This window comes from Larus michahellis, chromosome 1, assembly GCF_964199755.1.
Source record: "Larus michahellis chromosome 1, bLarMic1.1, whole genome shotgun sequence".
NCBI lineage: Eukaryota > Metazoa > Chordata > Aves > Charadriiformes > Laridae > Larus > Larus michahellis.
The window spans coordinates 40,605,964-40,619,079 of NC_133896.1; the positions used below are offsets into that span (position 1 = coordinate 40,605,964).

Sequence of the window (13,116 nt, forward strand, 5' to 3'; positions counted from 1 at the left end):
AGAATCTCAGTCTTTTTGCTGTTTGTTTCACCTGTAGCTGAGAGTGTTCATGGGGAGGCTCGTTAGTCAAATTGCTGTTCTTTCATTAATAGAAAAAAGGTTGAATAAAATTAATTTCTCCAGTATTTTTTCTTTGATCGCATTGCAGTTGCTCTAAGTTCAGTGCGTACTTCAGTCACAGAAGCATTCTGTATCAGACTGGCAATATTTTGTACCCACAGTGCAAAAAGAGGTTAAATGCAAAGGGATGGACGTGTCCCACTTGTTTTCCTCTGGTCCAACGACATTCAGTGCTGAGCCCCAAACTCTGTGCAGGTTTCTGCAGAAAATCAGGCCTTTTATTTGAACTAACAGTTATGGTCATTAGGTGATGACCCTGAAAATACCTGTCGCATCATTTACAAAACCTAAGGGCATAAAAGTGAGGAAATGAACAGTCAAAAACATAATACATCTTCTGCCATCATTGTCATAAACAAACACATTATTCTTGTCAAGGGTGCATATTTTGTTACCACACGTTTGTGATGCCAAATCGGTGTTCTTCACTCAGCAGTAATCTCAGAGTATAAATGCCAAGAATAATCCTTTTGAAAAGCAACAGTAAAAATTAAATAATGTGCACATTAATGAACTATATTGATCTGCTTCAAAGGTATGGCCATATTTCATAATAATTTTGCCATAAATCAATAATATTGTACACTTTTCTATTACACTACATATATATTTCATAGATGTGAAGCCAGAAGAGACTATTAGATCATCTGGTTTGACCTCTTGTGTATCATAAGCTATTAAATTTCACCAGATCTTGCATATACCAAGCGTAGGGACTTAAGTTAGACATTTCAGTTATTGAGAGACTAAGCACTTGTGTGCTGCAGGCACAGAACAGCACCGTACCACAAATAGCGATAGTATCCATGAAGGAACAGATAAGGTGAAAAATGTCCAGAAAGTCTTGGTGGGACTGTGCTCCAGGGTAGAAAAGAGGTAAAAGTAAGGAAAAAAAATGCAAAACCCCTAAGTTTTCTGCTAATTTGACCATGGGAGAAGCTCTTTTTAGACCAGAAACCTGGCAGTGACTGTGCTTCTTGTCAACAAGGTACATCAGGCAGGTGCTTAGGAAGGAGAATGTCTGGGCACCCATGACATTGGTGCCTTGCATCAAGCCATTGCCAGTATCTGACGTTTCCTGGGAAAGCAACCTCCCTTACCTCCACCTTTATCTCTTAGCACCTATTGGGAGAGAAAATTTCTTCCTTGATCTGAAGGTGTCTGAAAGGTAATGGTAATATAATAGACTGTAGTGAGATCCTGATGATATCAATATCCTGATTGTAACTGACATCCTAATGGATGGCAGCAATTGCTCTGAATATTAAGAGAACAATACCGGCTATTTCTGTGGTGAGTGGGGATGAATAGGAGACTCAGATTGCATGGCCATGAAGTCTGACCCTCGTGTGTGCAACCCCCATACTTCTCATAGGAGTCAGAGTGAAGAAGTCCTTTCAGAAATAACTACTGCTATTCTTAAGACAGCAGCTATTGTGGGCTTATAGTCCCTGCTGTGAAGAAGTTCAAATGCTTAGTTACCCTTATCACTAGAAAGGGAGATCTTGTTTCAATGTTGGTTATTTTACCTTGACTTTACAGGCATTTGATATTAACGTGCTTTTGTCAGCAAGAAGAAAACCCTTTCTCCAGCTGCCCTTCCCTATCAGCTCTCTTTCCAACGCAACATTGTTCACAGAAAACAAAATGGTGGCCAATTTAATGTATAATTTCTAGAAATTTATGGGAATAAATGAGTCACACTATTTGCAGAGTGGAAGTGGACAGCAGTATTTGGGCCTTTCAGATGAGTGAATGGCTTGTTCAGTCATCCCTATTCCTATGTTACAGTGCTCCACTCTGCAAATCTGGTCAATGGCTTTAGCGAAAAAGAGCTCTAAAAGCTAGAGAAATGTGGGCACCAGCCTATCGATATAGGATTCCCTTCAAGTGTTTTTTCCCCACTCAGTATTTAGACTTTGAATTTTGGATTCTGAAAAATGAAACTCCTGATGTACATGCTATGGAAGCATCAAGCCAAAAAAAAATTAAAAGCACAACAAAATAAGGAGAAAGAGAAGATTGAAAATGAAGCCTGGGGGGAAACGAGTAATACAGTAAGTAGTTATAAAATGTTCTGCCTAATATAGTCAGGTTAACTCTAGCTAATGTTATTACACAGTATATATTTGGGGCTTAGAGATAAGGCAGAAATAATGTACATTTCAATTATTAAAACTATTTCTAAAAGGCAGTCCAAATGTCCTCGGAAACTTTAATCCATTTACTTTCTATGATGCTCTCTTGAACTCTTTCATTAAAGGAGTCTTCTATCAACTTCAGTTGGCTGTAGATCAAGTCTTATATCCCTGTGATAGGCTTCTATATATAACAGAGGTAGACTACAAATCTTTCTGTATAGAGTTTTTAAGTCAAATACAATATTCAGTCATGTTTTGTTGTAATGATAGTTTGTGTTAAGTAGAGGCAACGTTAGCCTTTATAACCAAAAAGATTCAAATACAAGTTTTGGTTCTGTTTTATGAAGAGGATAGAAAACAACTCCTGGATCCCTGATGCTCATTTTAGTCCTTTTTTTTTAAATAGAGAGTCTTTTCCCATAGACAAAATTATACTGATAACATTACAAATTTCTGGTAAAATAGGGTCGCAAATCTGAAAGTGTCCTCTGTTAAAGATAAGCAGAAAAACATTTAAGAGCAGGTTTTCCAAGACTCTATTGTCCCACAGAATAGCAAGGCTATAAAATAAGTACTGGCACGCAGGCAGCTTCTCACCTGTGTTCTTATTCTGCCCTCCTGTACAATGCAGTATTTATAGCTCATCTGAAGTTTTCCCCTTGCTTGCTGAAGATTTTGCTTTTTGGGTTTTTTTTTTTTTTGTGAAACTGAAAAGCTCCAAGTTGTGTTATTATACTCCATTTTTTATACTCAAAGGAGAAATTACAAGACCAAGCTCTTTTTTTCATGTGTCAGTGATAGTGGTCACTTAGGAAATGATTGCTCAGTGTAAATGCCTGGTGCCATCTGAGAAGCATCCTCAGCAAGTTTGTGGACGACACCAAGCTGAGTGGTATGCTTGACACACCTGAGGGACGGGATGCTATTCAGAGGGACCTGGACAAACTCAAGAGGTGGGCCTATGTGAACCTCATGAGGTTCAATAAGGCCAAGAAACAGGGTCCTGCCTCCGAGTTGGGACAACCCCCAGTATCAATACAGGCTGGGGGATGAAGGGATTGAAAACAGCTCTGCTGGGAAGGACTTGGGGGTACTGGTGGATGAAAAGCTGGACATGAGCTGGCAACGTGTGCTCGCAGCCCAGAAGGCCAACCGTACCCTGGACTGCATCAAGAGAAGCGTGGCCAGCAGGTTGAGGGAGGTGATTCTGCCTCTCTACTCCACTCTGGTGAGACCCCACCTGGAGTACTGCGTCCAACTCTGAGGCCCTGAGCGCAGGAAAGACATGGAACTGTTGGAGCGGTTCTAGAAGAGGCGCACAAAAATGATCAGAGGGATGGAGCACCTCTCCTATGAAGACAGGCTGAGAGAGTTAGGATTATTCAGTCTGGAGAAGAGAAGGCTCCAGGAAGACCTTATTGTGGCCTTTCAGTACTTAAAGGGTGCTTACCAGACAGATGGGGACAAACTTTTTAGCGGGGCCTGTTGCGATAGGACAAGGGGTAATGGTTTTAAACTAAAAGAGGGTAGATTTAGACTAGATAAATGAAGAAATTTTTACAATGAGGGTTGTGAAACACTGGAACAGGTTGTCCAGAGAGGTGGTAAATGCCTCATCCCTGGAAACATTCAAGGTCTTGTTGGATGGTGCTCTGAGCAACCTGATCTAGTTGAAGATGTCCCTGCTTGTTGCAGGGGGGTTGGACTAGATGACCTTTAAAGGTCCCTTCCAATCCAAACTATTCTATGATTCTGTGATTCGATGCCCCATTATATCTGACCAGCTCTCCAGCTGCCACTCCAGAAACTTGTAAATCTTTTTTAGGTCCTGCATTATATCTTCCATCCCTGTACAGATGCATCAGACATCCTAGCACCTAGAGACCTGTGGTTAGGTACCTCTGTCACTCTCTTATCCTTTGATGTAGCAGGGAGTGGAGGCGTTTCATTAGTGTTATGCTTATTTCCAGTATGGGTAGTTGCCTAATTCTTAAGCAGTCCAGCTGTCTGATACTGCTGCTTTTCCTGAGAATCAGTGACGATTCATTGAGAAGTTTCACTCCAAGCTATTGTTGCTTAAGCTGAAGGAGAATCACCAATAGCTGTATTAGCATAAGCAGTACAATTTGTATGAATGGGCCGTTAGAGACAGTTATCACAAATCCACAAGACGGTAAGATACTCTATTTGCCCAAGAGCAATTTTCCATGTGGCTGTTAACCTTGACATCTCATTGGAGGTGGGTAACTGAAGAGATTTCTAATGGAGAAATCCATATTGGATACTTACTCATTTGAGTTTACTGAAGAACTGAATGTCCAACCAAAACATAAGTGACTAGTATTAATTAAAAAAAACACAACAAAACCAAAAACCAAAAAAAACCAGGCTTGAGTTTGAAAGCTTTTGGACTTACCAGACAAAGTTTTTTGTTGAGATTCTGTACTTCATAGTGTTGAGAGTGCCAAGGACCAACATTGTAGACCACTGTAATGTTTCTGAAAAAAACTCTAGTTTGGCTTTGAGTCGGTGTCCTGACCATCCTAGTTCACATGAGACAGTTTGTGGTCTGTCTGAATGTTTGTCTGCAGGCTCAGTTCAGTTGCTGATCTCTGGCGTTGCTGGTGTCAGCGTATCAACTCAATAGTAGATGTTATGGATGCCAGGCTGCAGAATTTGAAAACAACATCCAGCTTTGCAAAGATGTTTCCCATTGCTTTGGTAGCCATGACAATGCCTACTTGATCCAAGAGACAAAAGACCATATCCTAGAAGGGAGATAGGTGTCTGTGGGAATTCATCAGAAATTAGGCATTTAATTCTCAAACTGCAATCCTAAGAATAACTGATCAGCTGTCACTTAACTTTGAAGGCATGGCTGAATTCTTTACCCTCTACTTCCAGGTTGCATGTTTCCTGGTGTCTGCGCATCCCAGTCTCTGCTGAGTTGCTTTGAGAAGCAGCAGCAGCAGCTCTGATCGTGGATAAACTAAGCTGGTATCCCAGAAAGTAGGAATCTGAAATGATAGATAAACATAGATAAACATAGATAATCTGAGGAGAATAACCAGAAAGGCTTTTTCAGAGGACATCCACTGTGATAAAGATTAGCTTTTGCTTCTCTTTAAACTCGCTCCTTTTATAAAATTAGGGCTCAGCAGTTAGAGCAGCTGTTCACAATGTAGGAGCTGCTGGCTGAATCCCTTCTTGCCTCTGATGGCTTTAATCCCAAGGAGTAGGCCTGGCCCAGCAGAAGCCGTTAGTGAGTGGAGGAGAAGAGAAGGGGAGGGGACAACACTGTCACTCTTTCTGTTGAAGCTGTCACAGTACAGGAAAGAATTTGTGAGCCAGAAGTGGTCACCTACTGATTCAGATCCTAAGAAAATATGCCCCGTGTCGCTCTCTTGATTCCCTGCCCAGGGCTTCACTCAATCCACTCAGAGTTTTAAATCTTTGTGCTTTAGACGTTTGAGGCATCAAGTCTCACCTGGAAGTACAAAGGCACCTTAAGAGGCGATGTTTTTGTCTATAGTTAACCTCCCAGGGAGCCTATTATAATTCCCAGTCAAGAAAAACAAATTAATTTTGATAGAAGGAGGTAAATGGCTAAATTTACAGGCACTCAACCACATCATGGCTCTGCAAGGAGAAAGTGACAACATGGATATAGACAGGGGCCAAATAAGGCGAGCCTGTTCCTGCAGTCCATTTAGAAGAGGATGCTGGTTAAGACAGAGCATTTTTTATTTTTGTTTTCAGAGCTGTTTAACTGGTGGCTGGCTAGAAACAGCAAACCATGTGAAAAGGAAAAGATACATGTACTAAGGAAAGTTAATTCCCTGACATTTTAAGATTCCATGCATTAATTTTTCATGTATTTATTTTTGGAGAGAGAGAAGGTGGGAGGAAGAGGTTCTTGTTCCAGTTTTATGTCCTGTTATTTGGAGACTGCAGGTTGAGAGCTAGTGTGATATTTTCAGAGCCTTTCACAGGGATTTAGGAATGAGCATAAGCAAAAGCTCAGATAAAAGGTGTGATGAATACCTTAAGGTTAATACCTTACTCTGCTATAAAGAATGTCCCTGCAGAAAGAAAGTAAAGAAGTAAGAAGCACCTTTGGACCTCAGGGATCTGCTCCCTCCCTGTCATTTCTCTATACTTTACATGCCCATCTTCACTATGGATAGATATTGGGGAACTAAAGGTTGAAAGCTGACCTAAAAATGCTCTCCTTCCTCGTACTTTTGAACAGAGCACTGAGAATGAAAATATGTGTGCTCTAAAAGTTAAGGTAGGTCCAAAAGACCACGCAAGTATTCAAGTGGAAAAAGGAGCTAGAAAAAGGTTGTGTTGGAAAATGTCTGAGTACCTGGTTTTCAGTTTTGAAACCTCTGTGTCCTTTGTGGTGGCTTGTGCCAGTCATGTAAAGAGGAAAGCTAATCAGGAATCTCTTCTCTGGGTAGCAGCATTTGATGCCTCATTTGCACGGTGTCTGCTCTGTACTTATCTATGTCTGTTTATTTAGTTATTTTTTCCTTGCAGTGCTATAAGGAGCGTTATTGCTCAGGTATACACGGCAGAAGGGTAATGCATTTCATGAGCACGCAATAAGTAGACATTATTTAATGGATTTTCAAAGATACTGTTTCACTCTTAAACTCACTGTCAGGAAAATAGCATATGATTTTGGCCTGAAAATGTAAAGCACAGATTATATGAATGATTTGGTCAGACTCAATGCACCCAGCAAGACGATGATCAATTCTGCCGGTTAAGTGAAATTTTGGGGACATACATATTTGTAGTTGTACAGATAATTTTTCAGGAATGTTTATTTGATGACTTTCCTGTTTCCAGCTGAAGATTTAAGTCTGTACGCCTATATGTTGAGTTATTATAGAGAATTATTCTTATAAAAAGAGCTTTTTAAAGTAATAAATGATTTATTTTATTCACACTGAAAAATCACTGTATGTAAAACAAGAGAGGCTACCAACTAATGGGAAACATAGAGAACAGCAATATAAAAGCTGTATATATGAGCAGTTGCATAGACACACAGCAGTATCAAAGTATGGTTTAACAGATTCCATGGTGTGTTTTGCAGCATGCTCTCTCTGACAAAGCCAATGTGAAAACATTCGATCCAAAGACAACCTGTCTGCAAGAATGCCTTATCACTACTTTCCAGGAAGCTTACTTTGTTTCAGAAAGTTTTGAAGAAGCTAAAGAAAAGATGAGGTAAATTATATCCCTTGACCCAAAAATCTAATTTTCTCATCTTTAGCGGTTGGAAAAAAGAGTTGTTAATTTTCTTTTTTCTTTCAGGGATTTCGCCAAATCAATCAATCGTCCCTTCTCTGTGTATTTCAATCCATATACGCAAAGCATTGAGATTCTGAAGGATACCAGGAGCATAGAAAATGTTGTTCAAGACCTCCGCAGTGATCTAAACACTGTATGTGATGCTTTAAGCAAAATGAACAGATATTTAGGGATTTGATATGTGTGGCACTATGATTTGCTGTCAGCTGCTTTTTCTGTAGCCAGTCTAGTAACATCCCACGATACGGCTAACTTCTCAAACCCATCCATTTTCCCTTTACAGCTTGGCCCGTGGCTTGCATCGTTGTGTAGCTCTGTCTAATTGTAATGTGCTGACAAACCAAGGCAATGCTGATTTGTAAATGCAACATGGAATGTGGCAGAATATAATCATCAATTCCTCAACACAATGGCATATACAAGTGCACCATTAAAAACTTGCCTAGCAATGGTTTGGTTTCCACAAGATGATTCACTTCCATGTATAAGAAATGGTGTTGCTGATTTCGTGAAGTCTGAGTCTATTTCTTTATAATCCCTTTCCTCCCATAAGAATCCAGAAAGTTATTTGCAACATTTTCATTTTCTTTGTAAGAGAATCTGTATTTCTTTCTATAGTGGTGAAGACAATGTTTTGCCCATATATCTGTAACGGAACTGAGTGTCTCTTGTGACTGAACAGTACAATTTATATACTAATGCTGAGATCAGGAAGGCTGTATATCGGTACTAAAAGCTCTGTGGAGATTACAAATTATGAGAACACACAACTGAGAAATGTTCAACGTGGCTGAGTAATGGCAACACCATAATAAAAAAAACCCTCTGACAATTCATGCAGAAAGGTAGTTCTAGTTCATGCATGCGTTACTTGTGACAGTCCTGAGGATACTTCCTCTGCAAGGGCGATCTGGGAATAAGAGAGGAAGGGCTTGTGTTAATTCTAGGTTGTTAGATGTGAATATAAAGCCCTTCTACATCATCGTGTGCCTTCCGCGTTACCTTGTCTTTTGAACGTTCTCCTCTTGCATTTCATGCATAATTTGCCTTTCCTTATTATGCCACATTCAACCTTGACATGGCCATGCTCGACTGGGTCTGCACTGTATCAGTATCAGTGCGTAGAAAAGGGTGAATATGGAAGCTGTTATTTAATTATAGCCAAGACGATTATCAGTTAGTAAATTACGTTTGGGGTGATTAAATCATAGAGACACCCAAGCTGCGTAGCTTGTACCAGATGGATGCAGGCAATGCCTGAGTTAATAAACTCTTAAGTTAGAAAGCTCTGACAGAAGTACAAGCTCTGTCTGGGGAGCACAGTGCAGAAATATTTGAGCCGGCTCTTATCTGGAAGCAATAATTATGCATGTCTTTCCTTTATCTGGGTTATTCTATTCTCCTATTAGCCAAGATAGTGGAGAGTTGACTATATTGTATGGACCCTTCTTAATGGACACCACGTGGCTTATGCAGATCATGTCAGTATGGGTGAAAGTGTCATAGCTTGTCTACATATATGGGAAGTAGGTATCTATTGAAGCTGCTCTCCCAGCTGGAAGAGTCATGCAGATACTCTTAAGCGTTGCTAGCAATTTCAGCATAAAAAGAGCACCACTTGATAGTACCAGCGTATCCTTAAATAAGAGGCAATCTATAAGGATAATTTTCACAGGGAAATCTGCCACCTCCTCAAAGATAACTATGAGATAACAGAAAACACTCTTTTCTCTGGATGATCCCTGCTGCATTCTAATGCTGCTGTTAATAGGGTGTGGAAAAAATCTAGTTTTAGATTTAACTGTGACTGCTGTTGGTACAAATGAAGAGCTGCTGAATTATCCCATGGGGATCAGCATGCCGGAGGAGCTTTTTAGCTTCCTGGTATTAGTGCTGAGTCTGTGAGCTAGCACTTGTCACAGAGGAATCGCTGGCAACTTTGGCATGGAATCTGAGGAACCTCTCGTAGCCCTTCCCAGTGAAAATGGACTGTAGTGAGATTTGCTTTAACTGGTCTGAAAAAATCATTGTGTGCGTAATAGGAGATCTTACTGAATTCGAGAGCTGACAAAGTATTTCTGCTTGCTTAAGTAAAATAAAGCCACAACGAGTAACAAAGATCCAAAGCTTACAAAGTTACTGAGGCTTTCCCTTGAATCAGAATTAGGCAGGAAAACTTTAAATACTTATAATATCTGGATTTATTCTTGATGATTTCTGAATAGCTTAAAATAAGAATTCCACGGTAGTAAAACAATAGAAGCATATCTTTGTTTTGTTTTGTGCTGTTAGCAAGTAAATCTTATTATGGATTAGGGAGAAACCCTTGAAATCCAATAATCATTTTAGGACTAATGATGGCACGGAAACTGTCTACAATGAAGATATAATGTCAATGAAACAGAACATTGTCAAAGGATAATGGGCTCCTGCTGCTAGATATATGCTTAATCCAATGATTTTATTTCTATTATACAACATGATTAAAAATAAATTAAATATAATGGGCTAAGGAATAACAGTGATTTAGAGAGACAATTGCTCATTGTTCTTATATAGCAAAGCTGCCTTTTTACAGGCTGCAGAGCAAACTGGCTCACGGCTTCAGCCAGTGAGGAGCCAGGACTGGGAAGGCATGCTTTAAAAAGTGCACTATTGCACTTTTATGAATCAAATAGTCCCTGTTTAGCTGAAATTCTTCTGAGTGGTTTTTATTAGCAAATTAAGATCAGCCGTGCAGCAATCTCCTTGGATGACAAGCTCATTTAGGCATAATGAGGGAATTATTGACAGTTATCAAATTGCACTAACGTTTCATTTAAAATAGGCCATATTTATCTAAGGTGGTTGTTTAGCTTTAGTGAGCTGGACTCTGGAAATTGGACTTCTGGCTTAGGCTCATTTATTTCCTGTGTAATTCTGAACTGATGCTTTATGGGTCTGAGATATATGCACTTGCTTTGCCTGCACAGAGTAAATGGGCCCGAGCTTAATGAATGTAAAGCATTGCAGTGTTTACTACCATGCACAGTCTCAAATGAAAAACAACACTCTGAGACATTGCAGCAAATACAAATACCAAGTTTCATTTGCAAACCAAGACATGGTTCATGCATTTCATTTCATTTGTTCGGTAGAGAGGATGGAGTGGGGAAGGTGTTAACACAATATGTTGCATTTTCCCTCTCTACTCTTTGAGACCTGTTTAGGAGCCTGTTTTAAGTTTAGCCCTTCAGTGCACTTTCATGAAATAAGATGTCTTTTCCTTTCTTCTTGTTATGATATCCTAATGTGATGGGGAAAATTCCAGAAGTGTACTGTACTGTAATGTATATTTACCGATGTGCCGTAATGGATTACAGATGAAGTTTTCCCATCTTTGAAAGGACAGCCTGGCTCAGAGAGCTAAAGCTGCTGAAGGCTTTCACCTACAGGCTGCTGGTAGGAATCCAGCCCAGTCAGCACTTACTGAAAGCTATCACCAGCCAGCAGCAGCCTGGCTTCTGTGTGATGAACTGGGAAGCTGGGATTGCTTCGTTTGGAGCAGAGGAGACCGAGGGGAGATGAGATAACCTTTTTCAAACACAGAGAAATAGCTGCAAAATGGAAGGCACAAACTGTTCTCCAGCCTCGAGAACTAATGGACTTAAATTGCAGGAAAGGAGCATTAAGTTATGTAACAGGGAAATATTGGGGGCAGATTGCCTGGGCAGACAGCAGAGCCTCCATCATTTTTTAAGAGAACAGATTAGGCTGCTGTCCCTCAGGAATGATGTTAGCACAGTCCGTCCCCTCTTGAGACCAGGGGAGAGGCTGCACGACATCTTGAAGTCCCTTACAGCGACTGCCTGGAAAAGGTTCCAGCCCCTCCATGAAAGAGCTCCAGCCGGCTCACGAAAGCTGTAATGGTCAACAGCCACCACTGCGGACCGTTTGTGTGTCACCTGCACCTCTGCCCCCTCCTTCACTCTTTGACTAACCCTAAAGGGTAGATCTTTCCATCTTCCCTTAGGGAATGAATAGGATCCATAGTTGGAGTGTAGCCTTAAATGCTGACTGTGGTGCTCTATTTCAAGTTCATAGGCCATTTGAGAGAGCTCTGCCTGCGAGTTACCTGCTAGTTACAGCTACCCAGAGGCAGAAGACTGATAGTGAACAACCAGCGTTTGTCCTTTTTGTAAACAAGGTTTAAAGCTGCTCAACTTTCTAAACAAAATAGAAATGCGTATTTCATCCTATCTGTGCCTGCATTTGGGCTGTCAGGAAGGCTCTGCTCCCTTGAACAATCTGGAGAACCTGAAGCTCTTCCAAGCTCCTGAGCCCAAGTGCTCCATCAGCCTTGTGTCTCAGTGAAATCTCGGCACGGAGCAGCCCATTCTCCCTAACTCCCCTGGTTTCCATGGGAAAGAAACCCCCTGGTGTAGTCCAGAAGGGAGCTTTGGTTCAGGCCCCTGATGTAGCTGGCCACGGAACTTGGGGACCACACCTGCTGCTCAGCCCGGTGTCACATTAAGGGCCAGGTAAGGATCAGTGCAATGCTCTTCCATTCTGGAAATCAAGTTTCCACCCCAACCTGGAAACTTCTCTTCTTGTTTCAGCGGGGCAGTCTATGCCTTTTTAGAAACATGGCAGCTTCCCTTCTATCTCAGGAGGAACCATTATTGTATTTCCAAATAATTTGCAAAGGGAGTAATTCTGGTACTGTTACATAAAGGCTGTGTTCCGTGGTATCAATCACTCCAACTCTGGAGATGTTTCACAGACAAATTCTTGCCTTCTCAGTGATGAACAGGACAACAGGGACAGGTTCCTCTCCCAGGCTTCAAAGTGTCTTTGACACATGGAGGTAAGAGAGAGATTCTGGTTATACAACCAAATATTTATTCGTAATGAGTCCCTCTAGTTGACGTACTGAAGGCTGTAGAGATGTCCTTGGCATCTTTATTGGCAATTTCCTGTGACTTAACTGAGCTTGGAGGCTAAATAATGTCCTCCTCAGTTGAAATACTCCATGAAACCTCCGTTGTTTCATCTTATATCTGGTCATAGAGAAAAGGTAATAAACACAAAATAATCTGAATTCAATGATACCTATACAAAACATTTTGCAGCAACCATATTTACTTTAAAAAGGCCCAAAACAGCTTACAGGAAGAATTCTTATCTCTTTGCCAACAGATAAGATGTTAAGACTAAAAGTAAGTGCTGGCATCTTCTTGGGATTTGGCCTGGAGTGGACTATTCAGGTAGAATAAGTGTGAAATGGGTTACATAGTTGCGTATTTTTAAATGCAAGCGGGTGATGGATATTCAGGTGGACATTTTTTTAATGTAGTCAGAAATTTCAAATGTACAGGAAAAATAATGGAGAAGCAACTGCTGTTGCCACACTCCACCTTCGGAGGAAAAAAGTTGACTTTGCAAAGCAGCAGGAGGTAGATTTTGGTCCGTGTTAAACTGGCACGTGGCCTCAAACACGACCCAAATACGCCTACATCACCGGCTTCTGCGGGAGCTCCGGTGTGGATAC

The 13,116-nt window shown here is 40.8% G+C and overlaps 1 protein-coding gene across 1 annotated transcript in view; it reads left to right on the top strand.

Moving 5' to 3' along the window:
- Positions 1-8,567, top strand: part of TPH2 (tryptophan hydroxylase 2) — a 51,975-nt gene extending 43,408 nt beyond the window's left edge. The window contains exons 10-11 of the mRNA XM_074572647.1: positions 7,369-7,502; positions 7,590-8,567. Of these exons, the coding sequence (XP_074428748.1) occupies positions 7,369-7,502; positions 7,590-7,764 (309 nt within the window). The 3' untranslated portion in view covers positions 7,765-8,567. The remainder of the gene's footprint in view (positions 1-7,368; positions 7,503-7,589) is intronic.
- The last annotated feature ends 4,549 nt before the right edge of the window (positions 8,568-13,116 follow it).